The sequence below is a fragment of the Arachis stenosperma genome, chromosome 1 (genome assembly GCF_014773155.1).
Source record: "Arachis stenosperma cultivar V10309 chromosome 1, arast.V10309.gnm1.PFL2, whole genome shotgun sequence".
In the NCBI taxonomy this organism is placed as follows: Eukaryota; Viridiplantae; Streptophyta; class Magnoliopsida; order Fabales; family Fabaceae; genus Arachis; species Arachis stenosperma.
In genome coordinates, this window is record NC_080377.1 from 2,037,531 (window position 1) to 2,063,853 (window position 26,323).

At 31.9% G+C, this 26,323-nt stretch overlaps 3 protein-coding genes across 3 annotated transcripts; 2 read left to right on the forward strand and 1 right to left on the reverse strand.

The window, feature by feature from the left end:
* The first annotated feature begins 3,378 nt into the window (after nt 1-3,378).
* LOC130961483 (vacuolar protein sorting-associated protein 22 homolog 1) lies at nt 3,379-7,614 on the forward strand. The gene is made up of 6 exons (XM_057887415.1): nt 3,379-3,631; nt 4,188-4,323; nt 4,991-5,145; nt 5,607-5,714; nt 6,843-6,932; nt 7,045-7,614. Exons 1-6 carry the CDS (start codon nt 3,470-3,472, stop codon nt 7,144-7,146), a joined length of 753 nt encoding a protein of 250 aa, XP_057743398.1. The 5' UTR covers nt 3,379-3,469; the 3' UTR covers nt 7,147-7,614.
* Nucleotides 7,615-7,871: 257 nt separating this feature from the next.
* Nucleotides 7,872-9,316, reverse strand: LOC130963167 (fatty acid desaturase 4, chloroplastic). Its single transcript, XM_057889317.1, has one exon. It carries the CDS (start codon nt 9,156-9,158, stop codon nt 8,235-8,237), a length of 924 nt encoding a protein of 307 aa, XP_057745300.1. The 5' UTR covers nt 9,159-9,316; the 3' UTR covers nt 7,872-8,234.
* A 10,448-nt stretch (nt 9,317-19,764) lies between these two features.
* LOC130965437 (protein FAR1-RELATED SEQUENCE 5-like) lies at nt 19,765-21,625 on the forward strand. Its single transcript, XM_057890202.1, has 6 exons — nt 19,765-19,822; nt 19,936-20,024; nt 20,159-20,346; nt 20,391-20,832; nt 20,956-21,056; nt 21,142-21,625. Exons 1-6 carry the CDS (start codon nt 19,765-19,767, stop codon nt 21,623-21,625), a joined length of 1,362 nt encoding a protein of 453 aa, XP_057746185.1.
* The last annotated feature ends 4,698 nt before the right edge of the window (nt 21,626-26,323 follow it).

Sequence of the window (26,323 nt, forward strand, 5' to 3'; positions counted from 1 at the left end):
AATTTCAACTCGACTTATTTAATATGTGAAATCAAATCTAACTTTAGATTTGGCTTACAAACTCACGAACTTAGCTAATTAAGTAACAAATTAAGTTCGAACTAACTCATAAATTAGTTTAACTCACTTGCTGTTATACTTATGGAGAACTAAAAGTAGTCTTGAAAATGGAAGAAAAACACAATACAAAAAGAAAATAAAGCTGAACCAAGTTTTCATGATTTAGATTTGATCGATTAAATGTTAGCTGCATTCCCATGTAATCATTATTGTTGAGTTTAGTTTCGGGTATTACAAATAAACTATATACGTGTACATATAAAATTAATTATTTATATAAAATATATATTAAAATATAAAATATATATTAAAAATAAATTAAATAATAAATATTTATATACAAATATATGATAATTAATTTTTTATGTGTATATAATATTTTTTATTATAAATAATATGAACTACCAATGAAAAGTACAAAAATAACATTTAAGTGTATTTGGTTTATATTTTTTATTTTTAAAATTTTATAAAAAATAATAAAATTAAATTTTTTTAATCTTTTTTTAATACAATTCTAAAAAACAAAAAATATTAAAAATAAAAATAAAAAATAAAAAATAAAAATACAAACCAAAACTCTTCCTAACTTAACACTGGTTGAATGGTAAAACGTAAAAGTATTGTTTTTTTAATCGAGGATGAGTGTTACAAACTGCATATTAGTAACAATGGTTAAGTGCCGATAAACTTATCTAGTTAAGGATTGAATTTTTTAATCATTTTTTAAAATTATATGAACTGAAATTTTTCCCACAAAAATAAGATAGATTATATCATTTATAAAAAGAGATTCAGTTGCTTTCCAAAGTACGATTTATTCTATCTAATATTTATTTATTTTTTCTAGTTCTTAGATTTTAGTATTAGAATGCCTTTATAGATACTATCTTTTTTTCTTTCAGGAACCAGCCTTATCATCCTATCGAATAAATGGATATCCAATTTCTCTACTTAAATAAACACTCTTTGAACCGTCATGTAACTCTCCTGAACATTGGCGTCTTCTATGAGAATCCATTGGCCTAGTAGCATGGCAAGCATTTTCGAAGAGCAGTCTCTTAACTGCCCGGAATCCAACCCTCACCATCAACTTGATCAATTCGAACCTAAAGACTACAACAACCATCCAGCCCATAGAAGGGTAGCCAGCGTGGTCTAAAACCACGCAATACACAGCCAACCAAGAAGACACTCACATGGAGATAACTGCAATCTAACGGAAGCAAGTCATTCCTCGGCCTAGGCAAAGCCACGAACCGAATAATTTAAGAGCTGCGCCATCGGGTGCAATTCCTAGAAGGCAGATTCACCACCAACGAACGCTACCAGGCAGAACACACCGGCGAAGCGATTTTTCAAACTACCTCCCGTAGGGAATACAGATCAAGAACCCCAAACTACGATTGTGAGAGGCATAGGAACCATAGCAGATCCTGGGAATCCGACCCTCGCTAAGATGACCGTGGCTAGAGAAACTTCAAACGGTCCACCAAGAGGTCTAAACAGCCCACCAAAAAGGTCCAAACCATTTTTTACAAATAAACCTAAAACGGAACTCGACAAAACAGCTATCTTGGGGACTGATCACCCTAGGACTAACAAAACGGATATTCAAAGTTAACAAAACTCAAATATCAAAATGGTCCACCAAAAGGTCCAAACGTCCCACTAAAAAAAGTCCAAACCATTTTTTACTAGTAAACCCAAAACGGAACTTGATAAGACAGCTACTCTAGAAACTAATCACTCCCGAGGTCAACGAAATGGATATCCAAAGTTAATAAAACTAAAATATTAAACGGCCCACCGATAGGCCCAAATGACCCATCAAAAAGGCCCAAACCATTGTTTACAAATAAATCAAGAACGAAACTCGACAAAACGGCTATTTCGGATACTGATTACTCCCAAAGCCAACAAAACGGATATCCAAAGTTAAATAAACTAAAATATCAAAACGACCCATCCAAGGTCCAAATAGTCCACGAAGAAGTCCAAAAGGTCTAAAATTCTTTAAAACACAAAGTACTAATATCCCTAAAGGCAGAAAGTTTAAATCCCAATATACGATGAACACACGAAAAACTAAATTCAATCAGTGTGGAGACTAAGCAAGCTTACCCCTCATGTTTTTGGAGGCAACTATTTCGAACCTAGCGTCCAGATTCTTAATCAGCCCAATATAACCAGTCCAAAAATATCCCTGTCATTCTAACGGTCCAAAACTATTTTTACCTCATAACCACTTTTTAAAATTATATGAAGTAGACTCCCTCTCAGAGTTCAAATAGTTTACACCACTTATAAAAGAAGAACTCTACTACTCTCCCAAATACAATTTATTTTATTCCAATACTTATTTTTTATCTCTCTAGCTCTCTGATTCAGAATAGTTTTGCAGGTACCACTCCCATTCAAAGATTCAGCCTTATTATTTTGTCGGACCAATAAATATTTAATTTTTCTTCACCTAAATAAACATTTTTTGAACTATCAGGTAACTTTTTTGAATAATTATCAAATTATATATATAAATTAAAATAATTAGAGTAGTAGTAAAAATATATATTAATAAACTCTAAAAAAAGTAGGAAGGAATTAGTATAAGACTAATCATGTTTTCGTAGTTTTTTAATTAGAGTAGTAGTAGAAATGTAGCTTAATATTTTTTTAAATTTGGGAAATAATTAGTAGAAATTTACCCATGTTTTGGTAGTTTTTTTTATATATTAAAATTTACACCCAAATCATAATATAGGAATAATTCGACTTGATTACCAAAATGTATATATAAAATAAAATATTTAGAATAGGAGTAAAATAATAGATTAATATTTTTTTAAAAAAAAAATAGGAAAGAATTAGTATAAGACTAGTCATACTTGGGTAATTTTTTTTATAACGGTAATTAACACCGAAGTTTTAAAATAAGAATACACAAATTGTATATATAAAATAAAATAATTAGAATAGGAGTATAATAATAGATTAATATTTTTTTTTAAAAAATGGGAAAGAATTAGTATAAGACTAGTCATGGTTGGGTAATTTTTTTTATAACTGTAATTAATACCAAAGTTTTAAAATAAGAATACATAAATTCCAGGTAGAGATGAAACAAAAAAATATAGAGCGGAGAAGCTTCTCTTTTATATCAGAGCCTGGTTTCGATCCAGGGACCTGTGGGTTATGGGCCCACCACGCTTCCGCTGCGCCACTCTGATTGTTAATATAAGCAGGAATAATCTGGAACTTTATTACCATGATTTGCAGCGCAGCATGCTGTTCTTCTTCTATGCTTTTAACGTAACCAATGTTCAATTTTGCTCATTTGGCTTAACAGAGACATTGAGATCGTTAATTATTTCTGCGAAAATTGAAAGTTTGAAAAAAGAATCAGAAAAGGATGAGAAGGCGGCCTGGAATCGGAGGGTTGCAGACAGCTGCAGCAGCAAGGGATCAGTATCGGTTGCTTGGTGAGAATGTCGCAAAGATCAGAACCGATTTGATGAAGGAACAGCTTGCCACTTTTCGATCCCAGCTTGAAGATTTTGCTCGCAAGCACAAGGTTCCTCATCCTCCTTCATCCCCTTCAAATTATGATTCTCAATCATTTGATTTTAATTCTGAGGCTTTTGTCCTTCCAATTTATTATTGTTATTGTTCAAGAGTTAATGTTTTAAATGCAAAGGAAATAGTTTTGTTGAATTTTAGTAAATTGATTAACGCTTGTAGCGATATCATTAAACCTTTTGAGTTTAATTTCAGTTATTTGTCAATTCTGTGCAAGTTATAGTAGAATGTAATGGATGATTTTGGTTCCTCTATAGTTCTCTTAGAGAGTAAAGTGCATTATGATAATGCTTGATGAGAAAGTCATACATATGCTATAATCTACTCACTTCGTTTTCTAGTAAATAGCTAATGTTGTTTAACTGTAACACTTGAAGGCTGAATCACATTGGACACTTCATATGATTTGAATTCCCTGTCACAACTTGAATGGTTTATGTTTTGTGATGTTATGTTAGCCTTGTAAAACAATCACATATTAATGGCAAGATTATACACTATTAATTATTAGATTAAATTATTCATACTAATGGTTGATATCACTAGTGCAGAATGACATCCGCAAGAACCCTGCGTTCAGATCACAGTTCCACGAGATGTGTGCTAAAGTTGGAGTAGATCCATTGGCCTCAAATAAAGGTTTTTGGGCAGAGCTTTTAGGAATTGGTGACTTCTATTATGAACTTGGTTTGTAATATCTCTCTAGCTTTTCTTTTCCCCCTTCTTAACAAATGCATCTATTTGTGCAATATGGTCCTTCATGTACAAATATTGATATGCTGTCTGGATAATTGATGTGGAATATCTCAGAATAAAATGTAAGTTCATGAAACCAATGCTAGGGTGAACATTAGGATTGTGGCTTGGATTTATTATTGCACGTTTAGGAGGAATATGTATTTTATCATTTTATTTCTTGAATTTACTTTTAGGGAAGATAATCAGGAAGGCTTTTAGAATTCTTCAAATGCATAGGCATATATATTATGTATTTATGTGTATGCTAGTTTTTAAAATCACAAGTCTTAACATTATGAAGAAGAGCAGCTACACCCTTAAAATATTTAATCTGGTATTCTAGTAACAAATAAATGCATGACTTTGAATGCTTGGGGTTCATTCTTAATTATTCTCTTGTCTAAGATAACGTGTTCCTGATTGATATGAGATCTATCTTACTTTTATTTGCATTACACTTAATTAATAACTAAGTATGATACTTTTGTTTGACCTTTTTTCTTTTAAGGAAAAGCTTAATTATGCTTTTTTGTTAAAAAAAAATCCCAAGTGGTTAGTTTCACTATTTTCTTAATATATATGCTAAGAGCCTAAGACAAGCTACTTGGCTAGGCAGGAGTTCAAATAGTCGATATTTGCTTGGCAACTAGACCACACAATGGAGGACTGATCAACCTTCAGGAACTCTGCCATCTCCTTCGTCAGAGACGGAAAAGTGATAGGGGAGTTGTTTCTGAGGATGATTGCCTGCGTGCTATCAGCAAACTAAAGGTCTTGTGAGGTTTCCTATAAACCAGATTATATTGGCTATTCTTGTTTATGAAATGTGATGTACGAAGTATGTCCTTGAGTCGAGCTTAATGTATATTGTTATTATGTCACCTTTTGGAGGACCGAATTCTTCATTTTCCTCAGAAAAATACATAGAAGAAATGCTTCTTGGCCTTTTTGGTTCTAGAACTGAATGGAATTTAAAGTGACCATAAATATCCAGAAAATTTGAAAATAATGCTACCTTTGTCTACTACTGATTACTGAATACTATTGTTATTAACCATTCTGTATATTTATTTAATGTTCTACATGTTTTGTAATTATAAATGGTATTATCGTTGGACTAAATAAATTACAACCCCGATTTGCCATGTCTTAGAGATTTACATGTATGATGTATCCTTGTTTACCCTGTGGTGGTCTCTTACCAACTGTCCAGTGTGCGACAAAAATTTCAGGTGCTGGGTAGTGGTTTTGAAGTTTTTTCAGTTGGTAAAAAAAAGCTTGTCCGTTCAGTTCCAACTGAGTTGAACAAAGACCACAATGAAATTCTAGAGCTTGCCCAGGTAACAACTATCTCGTTCTATGTATGGGGATATGTTCTATATATGCTTGTTTCAATCTGACCCTGACAAATATGACATAGCACTAAAATGAATTTACCTATTAGCCCTTGTGAAAATCCTTTTACTAATAGGTTGTGGGGTTGGGAACTTATTTGAACTCACCTTATTGCTTGATGTGGATAATTTGTATATTGTGGTAGATTTTGGGAATATGTTAAAATTGTTGATACATAATTAGCTGGTTAACGTTCTCTAATTTTTGTCCTAGAAGAGTGGAAGTTGCTTAGTAAATTTATTTATAGTCTACCAATAACACAACACATATCTATGGCTTTGTAAATTTATGTTTATTATATATCAATAGAGAGGGAAAAGTGTGGTCATGCTGCAAATATAGGTTTGTTCTTTCATGATTGAATTTAATTTAAGTCTATATTTTCAATTGTGACACGGTTTAGTTCTAAACTCGTGAGTGGCTATTGCATTTAAATTTTTTTGTCGAATACTGAGGGAAATTTTAGAGTGCGTTTGGTTTGCATTTTCATTTTCTGTTTTCATTTTCGTGTTTTCTGTTTCTTGGATTTTGTGATGAAAAAGTGAAATCAGGATGTGAAAACAGAGAACAGGATTGTTTTCACTTTTTCCTTCACAAAATCCAGAAAACAGAAAACACTTAAAATGAAAACAGAAAATGAAAATGCAAACCAAACGCACCCTTACATTTCTTCCTAATATCGATAAGAAAACAGGTACTATGAGCAGATTGACATGTTTTCATCAAATATAGGTTTTATTTGCATAGAGATGCACTCTTAGGGTTTTGGGGTTGAATTTTTATTTTTTGTTTATTTAGTTTTTAATTTGAACTCTATTGCTTTAGATTTTGTTTTGGTGTTATAATACACATACTTTTATACACGTGGTGCTGAGTCATGAAAAATCTAGTTAGAGCACAGGAATCTTCAATTGTGGTTGTTTGTTATATTGACATGGGTTCAACCTGGATTCCATGTTGGGAAGCATTAGAAGATTTGCTTTCTCTTATTCAGTGTAGCAATGCAATCAGTTTACTATGTGAGAGAAGAATTGGTGTCCAATATCATTTCATTAACACTCTGTACCATATAGGCTCAAGGATATGTGACTGTTGAAGAAGTAGAGAGGCGGCTATCTTGGACTTCGGGCCGTGCTATTGATGCACTTGATACATTACTTGATGTAAGATAACTGACTTTTAAATTTTCTGTAATATAAGTTCTGATGTTGATTCCCTAATATATAATCTGAAATCTCTTGGAATAACTACAGACTGTTTGTTTGGCTTATGCAGGAAGGACTTGCGATGATCGATGATGGCCATCGAGATGGTAAACGGCGTTACTGGTTTCCCTGTGTATCTCCCATCTCATCTTCAATAGGAGTTGATTCCTAACAATTAATTTAATCAGGGAAAAAACACCTAGGTCAGATTTTTTATGACCTATTTTTTTTACTCTTGCAAACGTGCAAGTTGAAACCTGTTGTGTCCTTATTTACTTTGTCCTAAAATGTGCAATTCATTTTCAGTTTATCTAGTTCACAGAATATGGTGTTTAGTTACCTGAAATATGTACTTAATCTTATACAAGTGCTGCTGAACAATGAAGTATTCATGTACAAAAACTAGCTCCTATGAGCTATTGATAAAGCAGGGTGGTACCAAAACCAATATACTATCTGAATCTGTACTTGATATATATATATATATATAACTGTTGCATCCAATCAGATGTTAAGCAACCTGGTGAAATTAAATCAAGTACATATCATAATAAGACTGATGTTTCAACAGTTTTAGCTATTGATTTCAACCATGTATATATATTTTTTTGGTTTTTCATGGTATCCCCAACTTACACGGCTACACCCATTTTAGCTTTTTATGTTTCTGCCTATTCTTCATTCTTAAGAAGGCTTTTATTAAACCCTGCTAATCTCTTTGATATGAAAACCAATAGCGCTTCCAACCGTAATCCCAGTTTTTGCCTCTAATTTGTGACTCTGATCCACTTAAACTGCCGCTTTGTCAAGCTTCATGCCTTCGCTTTTTGTTCATGTACAATTTCTTCTGTTTTTGAATGTCCATCTTAACCAAATTTTTCTTTTCCACAATAATCAGAAATCAAAATGTAACAATCTTTTCTATTAAATGATGATAAACCTTTACACGCAAAAGAAGAAGAAAAAATAAATAGTTCCTCAAACATCATAAGGTAAATTAGATTTATAATAATCTACTCATGTTTTCATTGACATAAGCATTGCTTATTTCAACTATCTGAAGGCTAATCTTTGCAATCAACAATGTTTATATAATAAGTGAGGATACATAAGAGGCACAAGCTCTCTCAACAATGTGCAATAATAAAACGAAAATAGAAGAATTATTATACCACTCTTCCACCTTAACTCATGACAACAAAGAAGTCTCACGGACCACAAATTCAGTTATAATAAGAATGAATATTATTGAGCTTCGATTTAAGAAGCCATGTCAATCTCCTCCATCCATTCAGACTCAGGCTCACTCCAAGACCTAGGTCTAACTCCAAGTTTAAAGTACACCACCATCTCCATGGCTTCAAAAACCTTGTTTTTATCCAAAAACTCATTCCACAGTCCACTCACTATGCAGTAATTATTGTTATACGGTGGCCGGTGGTGAGCCGAGTGCTGCGACCGCGACACCAGCACTCCAGCCTCCTGCAAGGCCACCACGGCCGGAGGAAGCCGGCTCTTCGTCCCATGCGCCCACGCATGAAACTGTTGGCTAAACATAATGCAACCAGCAAACACACCAACAAAAGATTGAACAACTGGATCATGGCAAAGAAGGTTTATAGGAAGCACTGAGAATGTAATGGCACGTGCCAAGGCATGCAAGTTGTTTGAAAACTGGCGCCTAGTGATGGTCCATGGCCACTTATGGTGACCTTGGAAAGCCTCAATTTGGGATCCAAAAAATGGTGTCGAACCATCACCATAGTTGTCAATTCCCCAATGGTACACCCCGGAGCCAAGATCAGCTAGAATGTAACCGATCCACCCTGCGAAAATCGGCTCCATCAACATATGCATATCAACTGCACCCTTTAATGACTCTCCCAATGAAATGATCAGAGTTGTGCACCCTGCTATCACCCATGCCCTGTGTGGCCATGTTGATTGCAAACTCGGATCATTGTCTTTGGGTCGGTCCGTGGTGATTACCACTTTTAGCTGCGGTTGTACAGTCTGTACAGTCTGTACAACCGCAGCCTTAGGCCCAACGACTAATTTGGCGTTGGGCCTATGCTTGGTGGTAGTTGAGCAATACTCAGAAGCTCGGCCAGATATTGGCCGGCTTATGAAGATTTTGTGGTGGAAACTGGATGGTAGGTATTTGTGTTGGACTAAGGAGTACATTGGAGATGTGGAAGAGGAGCCAAATTCTTTTGTGGGAGAGAGCTATAATATGAAAAGGAAAAAAAAGTTGGATATTGAATAAAATTTCAGTAGTGGCTGTGGGAAGAAATGCTGATTATGTGCAAGTAGAAGAAGCTATATGGTGTGGTTGACAAGGAATATGCGTGGTGTTGTGTAGGTCTCAAAGGACCTTTACTTGGTGGTTTCAACTAAAATTAAATCCGTGTCACATATTTTCTTTGGAGGTTTTCATAGTTGCACGTTTCTGAAGGGTAAAGAGTTTTTTCATCCAGCATTCTCAACGATTTGTTCAATTGCTTGGGCCAAGAAAATTGCTATATTATTTTGTGGTCCCTTAAGTATTATTTGTAATATTTGATTGGATGGTGTGGTTCATAGGCTGTGAGCGAGAAATGGAAATATAAATGGAATGTAAGGACGTGTTTCTCCCACGATTATACGATTAGTAGAAGCTAGAAGCAGCATTACACGTAGTAAATTATCAATCAAATTAAGAACAAAAGAACATAGTTCTCATAACCGAACCAATAATTGATCCGGTCATACGATTGAATTACTAAATTATTGGTTTAATCGGTGGATTATTGATTTATCCGGTTGATCCGGTCATAATTAAATAAAATTATAAAATTATAAAAAATAAAAAATAAATAAATGCATGTTTTCAAAAAATATATTAATCATTAATTAAATATTAATTCTTAGATATAATTTATGGTACAAAAATAGATAATAAATTAGTAACTAGTACAATATATTTTCTCAATTTAAATGAACCAGAAAAAACAAAAGATAACACAATCAATATCAATATATCAATATATTTATATATTAGGTATTGTTATTTGTTTGGTATCCATGTCAATTCATGTTTAAAAGGATAAAAAATAAAAATTCATTTATGATTATTATATATATTATGAAGAAATTTGATGGCACACTGGCAAGGATTAGGGTCCGCATGGTTGCCACTCCGTGTTCGAACCTCCTCTGCTGTGTTTTTGGAAATTAATGTGGACAGAGCTTTTATAGTGGTTCAGTGGCGCGGGTTTAACCACCATTAATCGATTTAATTATATGTTTAGTTCAATTCACTAATCGAACCGATTAGATTATTGGTTCATCGATTTTTCGAACGAATCGACCAATTCAGTTCGATTCTGATAGTTATGCAAAATAGTACAATAACAAAGGGATATTTCAATCCTAAACTCATTCTTTTCTTTTTATTCTTGCCATTTTAATTTAGGATTAACACCGGTCTTATTTGAACTTAATATGTCCAAATAAAATAAGAAATGACAACACCATCTGAAATAACAGAATCTCTCCCACCTGGATTCGATAGTAACATATAAAGAAAATTATATGGTACAGATCTAAATCTGTACAGATTTAAAGATTTGTCTACACCACACTTTTTAAAGCCACACTTTAAACCGTAACTCTTCACAAAGAAAAGCGTCACCTAATGGAAAAAAGTAAATTAGAAGAGAAGAAATAATCAAGTTATCAAAATTAATAGATCAAAAATTAATGATTTTAACTAATGTTAACTGTAATGACACCGAATTCTTAAAATCAATACAAAATGATTTTTCTCAAAATCTTTATTTTACTATAAGTTTTATTGAAGGACTTCAAAAACCTGAAAGAACTTATTTTTCACACGGAATTTCTAAGAAATGTTACCATGGAAATGATTCCCCACATCTTTATCATACTTTTAACCCACAATTAAATAGTAGATATGCTTGAAGAAATATTAGTATCCATAAAATTTCAAAGAAATAAAGAAAAAGAGAATCCTAAAGAAGAAAAAATTCAAAATATAATCAACATAACAGATCTAAAAGTAAAACCACCACTAAAATTATGAATATTGAAGAAAAATTAGAAGAAGTTACAATGCTTTTTAAACAATTAAAAATGGCTCAAGAAAATAATATTATGGAACAAGGATTTCAAATAGAAGAAGAATTAGTAAATTCTGAAAATATAGAAAAACACATCCTAGATTATTCAAGTGACGAAGAACCAGCAATTCCAATACAAGTAAAAAATGAAGCTGGAACATCTAAAGATAACCAATCTCAATATAAATGGGAAACAGATTTTGATAATTATGCTTTTAAAAAAGGGTTTATAAATAAAGATTCAAAATATACAAAAATACCATCAAAGTACGTTCCTAAAATCCAGGAAATGGAAGGAGAAAGAATGCTCGATTTAGACTGTAAAAAGAATGAAAAAGAAATTTTCGAAAATTGGTTGAATTCCTTTTTATTAGAAGCTTTTACTAATCCAAAGTTTAGTGAATTGTCTGGAAGAGATATTTGGAAGTACATAGGATTTCATACTAAAGGGACTATAAGAGATTATATGACATCAATAGAAAACCAAATAATAGAAGATTTAGCAACAAAAATAACAGCTTATGACAAGATATTATATATAATGATGATTCTATATAAAGAATTTTTTGGAAAAAATATTATAGATCATAAACAAGAAGTCTATAATAAAGAATATCAAGAAGCAAAAAACCATTTAGCTAATATCCAGATATATGATCTATGTAATGTGGAATCTTATATATGTGAATATAGAATACATTATTACAAATTAAAAGAAGAAGATAAAAATCATTATCTTAGTATGTATATAACAAAACTTCCATATCCTGCTAATGAATTTATAATGGGAAGATTTATAAGAGAAATAAATAGAGGGACAATTGAAAATAATTTTGGTGGAGCAACCGCTGCAATAAGAGAGGAAATAAAAGAACGTTGTATGCAAGAAGCAACTCAAAAAAGATTTGCAAATATAATTAGAATCTGCTGTCAGGATAATGAAGAGATACCCCAAAAATATGGGCTTAATAAAAATTTTCTGAGAAAGAGAAAATATCAATTTAGAAAAAGAAAATACTATCCAAACTGGAGAAAAAAGAGGTATTTTAGAACAAGAAATAACAATAAAAACAAAAGGCAAAAAAGTGACTATTGCCCAAATAAAAAAGAAAACTGTAAGTGTTGGTATTGCCAAGAAGAAGGACACTATGCAAATGAATGTCCGAAAAAGAAAGATAAAAAAGATCTTACCAAACAAATAGAAATTGCTAAGTCTTGTTTTATGGAACCTTTAGAGGAATCTGATGATAACCTAGACTATATTTTTGAATATGTCTCAGAAACAGACTCAGAGACTGAGTAATAATGCCACATTTATTACTATAAAAATAGCAGAAAAATTTATAAATGCTTTTATAGATTCTGGAGCAACACAATGCTTTGCTAGTTCAAATATAAAACTTGATTGGAAAAAATTAAAGAAACCATTAAGAGTTAGAATAGCTGACAAATCAATACATAAAATTGACCAAAAAACAGAGATGACTGAAATTTTTATTCAAAATTATAGGTTCATTGTTCCATCTATATATATGTTAGATTCTGGAATGGATTTTATCATAGGAAATAACTTTTTAAAACTATATCATCCATTCATTCAAGAATTAACATACATAGTTTTAAAAGCTCCACATGATTCTTCAATAAATCAAAAATCAAAACGTATAAAAATACCAACTACTACTATAGATAAGATCTTAAAATTTAAAATATTTTCTATATTAGAAATATGTTATTTAAATTTATACTTTCAAATAAACATTCCAAAAAATAATCTTGAAATAAAGATAGAGGAACTTTTGGATGAAATTTGTGCTGAAAATCCTTTAGATATTAAAAATACAAATAACGAATTAGTAAGCATTAAATTAAAAGATCCTACAAAAGAGATAAATGTTCCAAATAAAATTCCTTATTGCGCAAGAGATAGAGAAGAGTTCTCTTTAGAATGTAGAGATCTTTTGGAAAAAGGAATTATAAGATTAAGTAAAAGTCCTCATGCGGCTCCAGCCTTTTATGTTGAAAACAATAATGAAATTAAAAGGGGAAAACGAAGAATGGTTATTAACTATAAGAAGATGAATGAAACAACTATTGGTGATGCTCATAAACTTCCAAGAAAAGATTCTATTTTAGAAAAAATAAAAGGAGCGACTTGGTTTTCATCTCTTGATGCAAAATCAGGATATTGGCAACTTCGTTTAGACGAAGAAACAAAGAAATTAACTGCTTTTACTTGCCCAACAAAAGAATCAACAAGTGTGTTACTCTATGAATGGAATGTATTACCATTCGGATTAAAACAAGCTCCAGGTATTTATCAAAGATTTATGGAAGAAAATCTAAAAGAATTAAATGAATTTGTTTTAGTGTACATTGATGATATACTAATTTTTACAAAACAGGATAAAGAAGATCATCTTCAAAAATTATTAATAGTTTTAGAAAGATGTAAAGAAAAAGGACTAGTTCTTAGCAAAAAGAAAGTAAGAATAGCAAAACAAGAAATAGAGTTTCTTGGATTAATTCTATCCACTCAAGGAAAGCTAAAACTTCAGCCAAATGTCCTAGAAAAGGTAAATTTATTTCCCAATAAAATAGAAGATAGAAAACAATTACAAAGATTTTTAGGATGTATAAATTATATTTCTGATCAAGGATTTTTAAAGAATATAACAGAATACACTAAAAGCGTATTTCCAAAAATAAGTACTAAAAAAGAATGGAAATGGGATGAAAAAGATAGTATGCAAATTCAAAGGATTAAAGAATTATGTGAAAAACTTCCAGAACTTTATATTCCAAAAGAAAATGACTACTTAATAGTAGAAACAGATGCTTCAGACATAACCTGGTCAGGATGTCTAAAAGCTAAGAAAGCTATAAAAAGTTTGGAACAAGAAAAAGAATCACTAGATTCTAAATATTCCCCAAAGGAATTACTTTGCAGGTATATTTCAGGGACTTTTACTCCAACAGAACAGAGATATACCACTCATGAAAAGGAAACTCTAGCAGCAATTAAATCTCTTAAGAAATGGAAAATTGATTTACTACCCAGAGAATTTACATTAAGAACAGATTCAAGTTATCTAACAGGTTTCGTACGATATAATTTAAAAGTTGATTATAATCATGGACGATTGGTAAGATGGCAATTATTCTTGTTACAATATCCAATAAAAATTGAATATATTAAGGGTGACAAAAATGTTATTGCAGATACATTAACAAGAGAATGGAGTTCGTCTACAACGTATTAGATCAAGAAATTCAGAAATACGAACAAGAACTCGAAAAATGCAAGCATTGTCAGCAAATAAGGACACAGATCCAATCCCTCAAGAAGGCCATCGAAGCAATGAAATCAACACAACAACCAAAACCATCAGAGTTCAGCCAGCTAAGCGTGGTGGACAAATCAGGTGAAGAAAAAATTCCAGAAAATAAAACAATTGCTGAAATTATCAAAAAATCCACCCAAGATAAAAAATATTATGTAATTTATAATGGCCCCATGAAAGGAGTATATGATGCCTGGAAAAAAGCAGCACCATTTACACATCAATCAAGGATAATTCATAAAGGAGGGTTTTTAACACTGGAAGAAGCAAAGGAATCTTTCAGGGAATATGAAGCTCTTCATCCAGAGCAAACCCTAAAAAGAGCAGATAAAGCTCCAATTCAAACCCAGAGAACAGGAATAATAAGAAACATTCCTACAAGGGCTGAAATCAAGGAAAAGAAAAGGGTCTGTAGATCAAATCTCAGAGAAACCCTTAACATAGTCCTAAATTTGACTGAAGAAAAAAGGGCAATCTTGGGATATTATCCTATTGCCAAAGAACAGTTAACAAAGCTGGTTATATTTCCAGAAGCTTCCCCATCTGACACCTATCAGTTTTTCCAGTATGGATTAATTGATACAATTTTAATTTTTAATGATTTGAAAATTATTAGTGAGTTTCCTGCAGGATTCGTTGATGCAGTAAAGAGATTTAAAAATATGATTGACAACGTAAACCCAAGGGATATATCCCTAAAATTTACGAATAGTCAACCTATTTTTAATGAAGAAGAAGAATGCTTGGTTCCAGCACATCAAGTAATCTTCATGTCCGTCTTTCCAGGAAATTTTCAACCAATTGATCAAGTTCAAGATTTAACAATCTACAGTCATGAAGGAAGACTAGCCAGCACACTAGCAAGGGTCTTCGAAAGAACTCAAAAGATAACAAGGGAATCTCACATAAGAATCAATTATAAAAGCAGAAATACTTTGCTTGTGTCCAGTAAAAGGAATGAAATTGAAGAAAGAGAGATGAGACTCTTAGTGGAATTTGAATCAGCATTCTACAACTTATCTGGACTCTTAGAAAAGCTCCCCGAAGGGATAAAAAGGAATCTCTGCTATTTGATAAAAGACAGAGAAGACCACAAGTGCCAGCTATGTCTCAGAGTTATCTGAAGAAAGCAATAATGAAACGGAATCAACCCACATGATAAAGGAAGGAGACAACACATCTGAAGGCCACATAATGAAGGAAGAGGACAGCACATCTGAAGCATCTCTCAACATTATTGCATAGTGACGTAAGCGCTTAGGTCATAGAGCACCAACAATGTAGCTGGTGCAAGATAATAAACAATGACGTAAGCAATGACGTCATAAGAAGGGTAAGGATGAGAATTGTCCATCAGACCCAACCATTATAAATAGGTTGCTTAGGCAATTGTAGAAATCATCAAACAATAGAAAGCAGAAGGCTAGGAGTACTCATATGCTAGGAGAGCAAGGAGGAAGCGGCCAAGGCGATTCTATAGTTTGAAGAAGAATTCCCTTAGGAAAAAACCAATTCTAAACTCCCCTCTGGAGTTAGTATCTACAATCTCCCCTCTGGAGATAAAAACATCTTATGTAAAATATTCTAAATAAAGGAAGTTTTTCTCCAAAAAGGTACGCCTTTATCTTAATCTCATAGTTATGAATTATTTAGAAAGTTTAGAATTAACGGAAGAATCTGATTATTATAGATTATCTGCATTATTAGATAACGAAAAACAGGCTGTTCTAAAAACAGAATTAAATCTCAAATCAAATGAAAATTTTAATAAACAAAATCTTTTAAAAGAAATTTTTAATAGAAAAAATATAATATACTATGGAAAAATTCAACTTGAAGCCCCTATAAAGATAAAATCTGCTAATGGAGAACTTGAAATAGCTTTGATAAATGATGAAGAATTGAGTAAACAGATTGAGAAAATTAAGGATCAACAGAAAAGATCTAAAATTGGATGGATTCATATTAGTACTATATAAGTCTTAATCAAATCTACATATATGAAAGGAATTAATTCACCAATAAGCTTAGCAATCTGTGACAAAAGAATTACTGATGACCCAATAGATCAAATAATTGGAATTGTTCATGGAAACTTGGCAAACGTAAATGTTAAATTCAATGCCCATCTTGGATATGCTATACCTTTATCAACTGAAAATCTTGGAAGATCTATAAGTTTGGCTTATAAATTTCACAGAAAGAATCTAATGGAACAAGACGATGAACCATTTTCAATTACATATGCAATAAATTATGCTTTAACAAATAGCCATCATAGTATAATATTTAAAAACAGAGAAAGAATTTATGTCGATGAATTATTTCAGAAAATTGTAAAAACAGAAATACCAAAATATAAAGCTATTGAAAACCCAGTTCTTTTACTAAAAGAACCATCAGGAAAATTAGTTTCATCGAATTTTCAAATAAGAGAATCCAAAATTAATAGCCCTTTAAGTTTATCTAAGTTAAAGATTAAAGAAGAAAATTCTGAAATAAAAGAATTAACAAAAAAGGTCGAAAAATTAAATGACACCCTAAACACTAAGTTATGACAATAAATAAAGAGAAAATATATGTAACCTATCAAGATAAGAAACAAGAGCTCTTTGAAAGAGAAAATCGGTTAAATTATTTACAGTTTTCTGAAATAAATCAAAGAGCATTTGAAGCTCTAAAAATAATCTATGACAAATTGAAAGGAGAAGTTGAAAAGTTAGAAAATTAATAGAATCTCTAGAAAAAAGTGATGAATCGATGATAGAATTTGCAGAAATTCTAAGATAAATAATGAAGTATACAAAGATTGAAAGACCAGAAAACAAAATAAAAAGAAAAAGGGCAAAAAAATTAAAAAATAAAATAAAGGAGTATAAAAGGGAATTAAATAATCTTCAGTTCGAAATTAATGACCTTATAATAAAAATGATAGAAATAAGAACAAATATAAACAAGTTGGAGCTAAACTTAAAAAATTTATAAATGCCTGGAACACCATATTATGACTTAAAAGAATTAAAACTGTTGAAAGAAAAAATGGAGAATGAAGTTGAAAAATTAAAAAGATATTTAGAAACAACAGAAAGTGTAGAAATAAAAGAAGTTTTGGAGGACTTGAAAAATTATATTAAAGAAAAAGACAAACAGATAAAAGACTTTATACACAATAATCAATGCAAAAAAGAATATTACAAACTAAAACAAGATTGAAAAAACTATAAAAATGAAATCAGAATTAGTAATATTAGAAATGCTCAATACTTTTGATTATAAAATTACAAATTATAAAGTACCACCAACCAAATCTATACAAATCATAAACTTATTCAAAGTGAGAGTTAATAATTTTGAAAAAGAAATTAAAAATTGGTATCAGAGCCAAGTTAACGATTAAGGGTAACACTTTTTTTTAAACAACACTTTTAGTGATACACTTTTAAATCAATAAAAAACAAAAATCTGTAAATCTGTACCAAAACACATCTGTACACTAGATGGACCCAACATATAATTATCTGTTGTATACCAAAATATTTATTTAGGTGATGAATTTTGTAACGGGCAGGATGAACTTGAAGTTAGTGTGTACTATTTACTACTTACTCCAATACATATCTAATATAAATAAAGATAATAAAAAAATAAATTTAAAAATATAAAAGATTATAATTTATAAATGAGCGTTTTGTCAAACATACACACATTTGGTTATTTATCATATACATACATATTTTGATAGTATAAACTAAATTTTATTAATTTAAAGTTTTAAACTAAAATAGTGACTGGAATACATTTGAGAGAATTGAATAGAAGTATGACAGGTATGGAACGGGTAGGTTAGGATTTTAAATTTGTAATGTTAGGTCAAAATATATAAGATTTCAATTGGCTCAAATTATTTACTCTTAACTAGCGAAATCATTACTCTTAATTAATACACTATCAGTATAATACTCCAAATTTTGTTGGTTATACTTTAGAACAGATATTGATTTTTGGTCCTTTTTTCTTTCTTTGGAAATTTGGGAATCTTTTTTTTTCCTCTTTTAACATCCATTTTTTAATTTGTAAGGAAAGCATAAATTTTATTTCAGTATGAATGCACTATCTTATTCAAATGAATTTGGGAGTTATGACAAGACTAAGAAAGTCAAGAAAAGAAAGAAAGTTGGCTAATTATGTACCTTAAACGAAAAAGATTAGACGTTTAAGCTCAAAAAATACCACTAAAGATTCATCAATAGGTAGGTAGGCTTTTAGAATTCAATTGTAATTTGTAAAATTCCAAAAATGACATGAATCATTTCTTAGACTACACTTTACTCAAATTTGTTTAAGAAAGAATTTAATTATAATGTTTTAAATCAAACAAAGCTTAAAAAAATCATTAAAATTAACACTCGCTCATAATACCAACTCTTAAGATTATATGTGTATATTAGTTTTTATCTCAAATAATTTTAGTGTACAAAAATATTTTTAAAATTTTAAATTCTTGTTCTTGGCATTGAAAATTTAAGTACTTAAAATGCAATTATTGGGATGATATTTTTTTTTTTGGAAACATTGTAAAACAATAATTTTTTTTAGATCGTTGATTACAAGTTACAACTTAATCTTGGGCACGGATTCAGTGAGCGGCTCTTGTTTGTGACACCGAAACGCCAAAAAGTAATTTGGCTTACTAATCGGTCAGGTAGTGCAAAATAAGAATGTTTTATTTTAATATGGTCTTTTCTACCATTCTAAAGAAAGTAGAGGGGTCACTTTTTAATTTTTTAAATGAAAGTGTATCTCTGTTTACTTTTGATTAGCGAATTTGTTTAGCTCTGCTCAGTAATTGGCTATAGAGTTTGTAAGATGACACTCTCCATCTCCATATTTGAACACGACCATGTTGATGATCTTCATTTTCAACTGTCACCGGTAGTCGACCTATGTTGTAATTCCAACCGACTTGCGATTGTACATTTGATGGCGTCGTTGTCTCAATCAATGGATAAAAGGTATCGATTGTATTATTACTTTGCACTTGATTTTTAAATATCCCATTTTGTTTCCCCAAATTTTGTTAACTTTGTTCAAAGATATCCTTGTAGACGTGTGTTTTCCTGAATCATTGTATTGCTGTTATTTGGCAAAGGGTGGCCGGGGGTGAAGATATCCCTGCAAGCATGTGTTTCGCTGATGAAGTAGGGTTGTACGATGGATCAGACCATGGAGTTGGATCAGACGAGGGCGATGGCTTTGTAGGCATGGATTCGGATGAGTACGAGTTAGAAGAAGACGAAACATAACATGATCATTTTGGAGAGGCGAATGGCGATAATGGAGATAGGGTTGAATTTGAAGACAATTTGGACGGTGTCAGAGGAATGTATGGTAATTTTGTGGATGATAATTTATACACCGTTGATTTTGGCCAAGTGTTAGGTTTGATTGATTTTGTGAACTTGAGTAGGAAGGAAGTTTTTTGCTTTCGTTTCGCAGATGTTGACCTTGCATTTGATTTCTACCAGGCCTATGCAAATCACCATGATTTTAGTAGGAGACGTTCCTGGACTGAAAAGTGTACCAAAGTAAGGATACGGTAGGACTTTGTGTGCCACCGAGAAGGATTCAAATCGTTGAAGTTCTACTCAATTCCTAACCGGAAAACAAGACCAAAGGCCGAGAGCCTGAGACATGATGTGGATACCCTGCAAGGATGCAGGTTCACATGGACAATGAATCAGGATATTGGTACATTGCGTACTTTTTAAACGAGCATAACCACTCCGCTCTTGATTTGCGATTTGCTTCCATGCTTCCAAGCCATTGGAAGATAAGCGAAGAGGACATTGAGCAAATGAACGAAATGCGCAAAAGGGCGTTCCCATATCATGAATGCAGGGTTTTTTGGTGAGTATAGCCGAATGGTATGATAATGTCCCTTACACAACAAGGGACATGTACAATGTAAATACGAAGCAACGAAGGAATGGTAGCCTAGATGTGGATTCGTGTTTAAGGTATCTCCGAGAATGCAAGGCAAATGATCTAGCATTCTACTACAAAGAAGTTGTTGACTGGAACAGTGTGTTTCAACATTTATTTTGGTGTGATGGTACTAGCGAAAATGATTACCAGATATTTGGAGATGTGGTTGTATTTGATGCAACGTATAAGAAAAATGTTTACCTTTCACATTTGGTAGTGTTCTCTGGTGTAAATCACCATAACCAAACAGTGGTATTTACCGCTGCACTAGTGGCTGACGAGAAAGAAGAGACCTATGTGTGGCTGCTTCAACAGTTGCAAGTAGCAATGAGGGCAAAAGTTCCCGTGTCCATAATAACTGACGGTGACAGGAAAATGAAGTCAGCGATTGAGCAAGTTTTTCCAGAGGTGCACTATCGACTATGTGCTTAACACCTCCTCCAAAACGCTACGAGCAACATTGGAAAGTCTAACTTCACCATGATGTTTAGAGATTGCATGCTTGGTGACTATGAAGTCAAAATATTTTAGAGAAAGTGGTTTGAGATGGTTGAGCAGTTTGGCGTATGTGATAAAAGATGGATACACAACATGTACGAGAGAAGGCATAGTTGTGCAACCGCACACATAAGGTGAAAGTTCTTTGCCAGCTTTCACACAACCTCAAGGTGTGAGGGTCTACACACTGTGATCACGTTATGTTAAACCTTGATATAGTTACACCGATTTTTTATGTTATTATCATCGTTTCTTGATGTTTGTTCGTGCAAAGGAAGTTGAAGCTGATTTTGAGTGTGTAAAGGGTGACCCTATGATGACCACTAACCTGAAATATTTGGAGCGGTGTGCAGTTGAGAACTACACTCAGTCAATATTCTATTTATTTGTTTCCATTCTTGATAGAGCCTATGTAATGAGAGTCATTGATTCTAAAGTCCCTGGTTCATATTTTATCCACACTGTCTCTAGATATGGCACTTCGAAGAAAGATTGGCATGTTGTTGCATCATATGAAATGACTGAGCTTAGATGTACATTTATGAGAATGGAGTGTTTCGGGATCTCTTGCGAATACATAATTGCGGTGCTTGTTCTTAACAATGTTCATGAGATCTCGAAGTCTCTAATATTGCCGAGATGGACGAAGGTTGCAAAAATGGGGGCCGTGGAGTTGACGGGCATAATTTGGGATTCTTTGTAACTAACACAACACTGGTGCTTGATGGATTGGTATAGGAAAGTTATGGATTAAACTGAGCTATTCTTGATTATTGGAGTTGTTTGCTTGATGGACATATTAATTGATTTTGTTGAGTTGGTAATTGTTGAATTGGTATCTTGATTTACTGAAATTAATTGGTTGTTATACTTTTGTTATGTTGATTCCTCTATTTGGCGTTGGATTAAAATTGGTTTGATAAAGTATGTTTTTGTAAGTTGATTGGAAAGTATCAAATACTGAGAATCCTAAATGAAATTGATTTTCTTGATTTATTGGAAGTGAAGTGATATTTGAAAATGAGTTGATATTGAAATTGGGTTAATTTTTAAAATGATTTGATACATGAAAATGGTTTGACATTGAAAAATGATTTGATATTTGGAACATTACCACCAGCAACTGGGGTAATTAGACACAAATTTGGTCACTTATTCTGAATTACCACAAAAGAACAAAAATTAAAATTCCTAAATCCTTGATTTAATTTTCTTACACTCAAATTTCACAATTTATCCAGAAAACAGAATATACGAAAGAGAATTAGGCACATTGCGGTAAAATTTAAAATCCTAAATTGAGATAAGACACAAAATTGAAAAGGTTATTTAGGAGAATTTTGCACCTTAAGGTCAATGTTGGAACGTGAAATGAGAAAGGGTGCGAATTGGGGATCTTTGAGAATGTTCTTCTGTTTCTGCTTCTGATTATTCATTTTTGATTTCGTTCTTCTTACTTTCTTGAATTCTTCAGCTCAATGAATTCAATTTAAGAGAAATCGAAGAGCTTCCTCCAAAGCTGTGGAGGTAACCAAGACTTCGACATCTGTGTTATGGAGTTGCCATTAACAGCGCAGCATTGGATGACGGACACTCATGCCACCAAGGACGACGATACCAGCGAACAGAGGAGAAACGCCACTGACTTCAGAGATGGCTAGGGTTCTACAAAATATCAAGGGTAGTTTTGGGATTTTAAAAAATTGGAGGGGGTTAAGTTTGCTATTTTAGCGTAATTATAAGAATATTCGAATTTTGAACAGAATATTCTATCAAACGATTTTGTCACGGTAGGGACTAAATTGAAAAAAAAAATTAACGTCTAGGGACCCAATTGAAAGAAAAAAAATTTAGGGACCTAATTGAAAATTCGGTGAAATTATAGGGACCTGCAGAATAATTAAACCATAATATTATTAATCTATTAATAATACATATTGTCACGAGGCTACAAATCGATAGAGATTTATTAATATAAGAATAATGTGGATTGATTAAAATTTTATGTATATTAAAATTCAATTAAATTTACATATATTTTAATCAAAATCAAGTATTATGATCTAGATAATTTTCACAATAAAGTGGAAACTAATGAACACATTATTTGATATATAGTAAAATTTTTTTGAGTAATAACAAATTTAATTTTTTATCTCTTTAAACTAAATTAATAATTCTATTTGATATCTTTGCATTAAATTAAAAACCCTAATATCATAGGGTTATTATTAATGTATTAACTGTATTTTAATATTTATTATTTATATATTTAAAAATTATATTTGAGAGTTATTTATTTAGTTTCATAATAAATCATATTTTTTTAATTTGAATAATTTATTAATTAGTTTGTACTCATTATACCATATATTCAATAATTTATTTATTTCTTTATTTTTACTAAAGATAAGAAGATTGAACCCGCGACCTTTTAGATGAGTATGAGAATACTATGTCATTTGAACTATATATTCAATAATTTATTGAAAAAAGAATATTAATATAATAAATAAAAAATAATTTTAAAAAATATTATTTAAAAGATAAGGACAAATAAACTTCTAACTAATTAAATTTATATATAAATAAATTTCTATCCATTTTTGAATATGATATGTCAATATTTTTCGTTTAGAATTGACAGAAAAATCATCATAAAAATCGCATTGTATCACAACGTATTATCATTCTAAGAAATGGATAAAGACAAATTAGTAGTTCACTCTTTTGATTATATAACAAAATATATATGCTATATGATTTTAGATTTGTAAAATATTACTATGATAAAAAATTATTTAATGGTATACCAATTATTTAAACTTATGCCGGTATTATTTAAACTTAAAATGAAGATCGTGAGAGATTTGGTGTGCAATTATTTTAAAATGCCATTTATATATATATACCAAAAGAAAAATTACAGAAAAAAAAACATTCGGTTATTTTTAATAATGAAATGTCAAATATAGTTTTTAATGTTCATTCATATATTATTATTATTATTATTATTATTATTATTATGAGAAAGTTTAGAAATTCAGTAACTTTTGTGTTTTGTGGTCAGCACTTAATTATGATTTTTTATCATTAGATATAATTTTACATCATTAAAATATTATTAATGACCAATTAATAGTTACAAAATACAAAAATTATTAACCCCTATTGGTCTAGCCATAAACTTGATAGCTACGATTTTAGGAAATTGCACAATCGGCAAAATTCCTTCCGGCAAGTGCACCGGTTATCGTCAAGTAAAAACTCACAATAGAGTGAGGTCGAATCCCACAAGGATTGGTTGAATGAGCAATTCGGATTAGAAGTTTGTTCTAGTTGAGCGGAATCAAGATTTAGATGAGAATTGCGGAATCTTAAATTGCATGAATTAAAGAGCGAGAAGTAAAGTGCTGAAATTAAAAGGGGATGGGGTGATTTGCATGAATTGAAATTGTAGAATGTAAATAGAAAGGGATAGATCAGAGATGGGGAGTTCATTGGGTGTTAGGAGATATTGAGATCTCCGAATCAAAACATTTTCATCTCTTCCTCAACCAATGCATTCATTGAATCTTGCTTGGCAATCTTATATGATTGGATCCCAATTCCTTGGCTCACCAATTCTCTCTAAAAACAAACAAATTCCCAATCCCTTGGTTTAAATGTTCATAAGAAGAGATGATGCTCGATCACTGATTATACCACACAGTTTCATGGACCACAATTTGGTAGGATTACATGTCACAATATCCATCCAAACTCCAATCCAATTCACTGTGAGAAAGCTTCTCTAGCATGAATCCTCCATTCCTTTCCCAAGGTTCCGAAGGATTCCAATTATGGATAGTTTCTTTCCCAAGACAACTAACCAATGGAATTAGATCGAGAAGCTTTCTAACAAAATTCAAGAGAAAAGATTGAAGAAGAAGATAAAAACTATTATTGATTCATTGAATTACAATAGAGCTCCCTAACCCAATGAAAGGGGTTTAGTGAGTCATAGCTCTGAATTCAAAACTAGAAAAATTGATGAAAAGTTCTCAAGTGTAAAAAGTCGATCCAACTAACTTAAATTCTATCCTATTTATACACTTTCTAAATTGAGCTTCTGTTGTGTTTCTTGGGCCTTGAGGCCTTTCCTTGATTTCCTTTTGCTTTGGGTTTATGGTCCATAATCCTGATGAGGCTGCTGATCCAATTCTGTAACATTCATTGAGCAAACTTAGTGATAAACAAGTACTGACACATGACTCAACAAATTGAAATTCCAGACTCATCAATTCTTCAGGCCCAATCCCATAAACCATGATATTCAATTGGGTTTCATACCATAATACGTTTAAGTTAATGTTTGTGCTCAAATGCTAACTTAAACTTCAATATATTTGGCCCAGAAACCCTTTCACTAAGTGGCGTTTAAGTTGCAGTTTAAGCTTAAACTGCAACTTAAACGTTGGACACTCCTGGAGGTGATATAATTCAAGCACGTTTAAGCTTCAGTTTAAGGTTAAACTGAAGCTTAAACTTGGAAATGGAAGAAGACAAATCCTGGAGGGTAAATAATCGAACACGTTTAAGCTTCAGTTTAAGGTTAAACTGAAGCTTAAACGTGGAAATGAAGATTGCAACCCTGGAGGAGAAATGCTGGTCGAACACGTTTAAGCTCTAGTTTAAGGTTAAACTGGAGCTTAAACGTGGAATGCTTCCTGGAGGGTGAGATGTCGAACACGTTTAAGCTCCAGTTTAACCTTAAACTGGAGCTTAAACGTGGGAATGAAGGAAGCAACCCAAGAGGAGAAATGTCGAACACGTTTAAGCTCCAGTTTAAGGTTAAACTGGAGCTTAAACGTGGGAATGAGAAAGCACACCCTGGAGTGGAAAAAACGCCGAACACGTTTACGCTCCAGTTTAAGGTTAAACTGGAGCTTAAACGTGGAAATGGTTCCCTTGGTGCATTTCCCATTCTGGCGTTTAACTTCCAGTTTAAAGTTAAACCGGAGGTTAAACGCCAGTTGTAGCTCTTCTCAGCCTTCATGATTCTGGCGTTTAAGTTCCAGTTTAAGCTTAAACTGGAGCTTAAACGCCACTTCCCAGCATTATATGGTTTGGTAGTTTAAGTTCCAGTTTAAGCTTAAACTGGAACTTAAACTCCACATGTGATATTCAAGCTTCCTTTATTGATTTTGTTGCTTCCTTGCCTAGCCTCTTCTTCCCTGAAATCATCTAAACAACTGCATCAAAGTCTTGCAAAATTTCATGAGAAATCTTCCATTCATAGCATTCAAGTAATATAACTAAAAACTCATGGAATTTGCATCAAAATCTTCATGTTTGGAAGATTCATTGCTTTGTTGTTCATTTAACCATTCTTGGTTACTTTAAGCTCAAGAAAATGCAT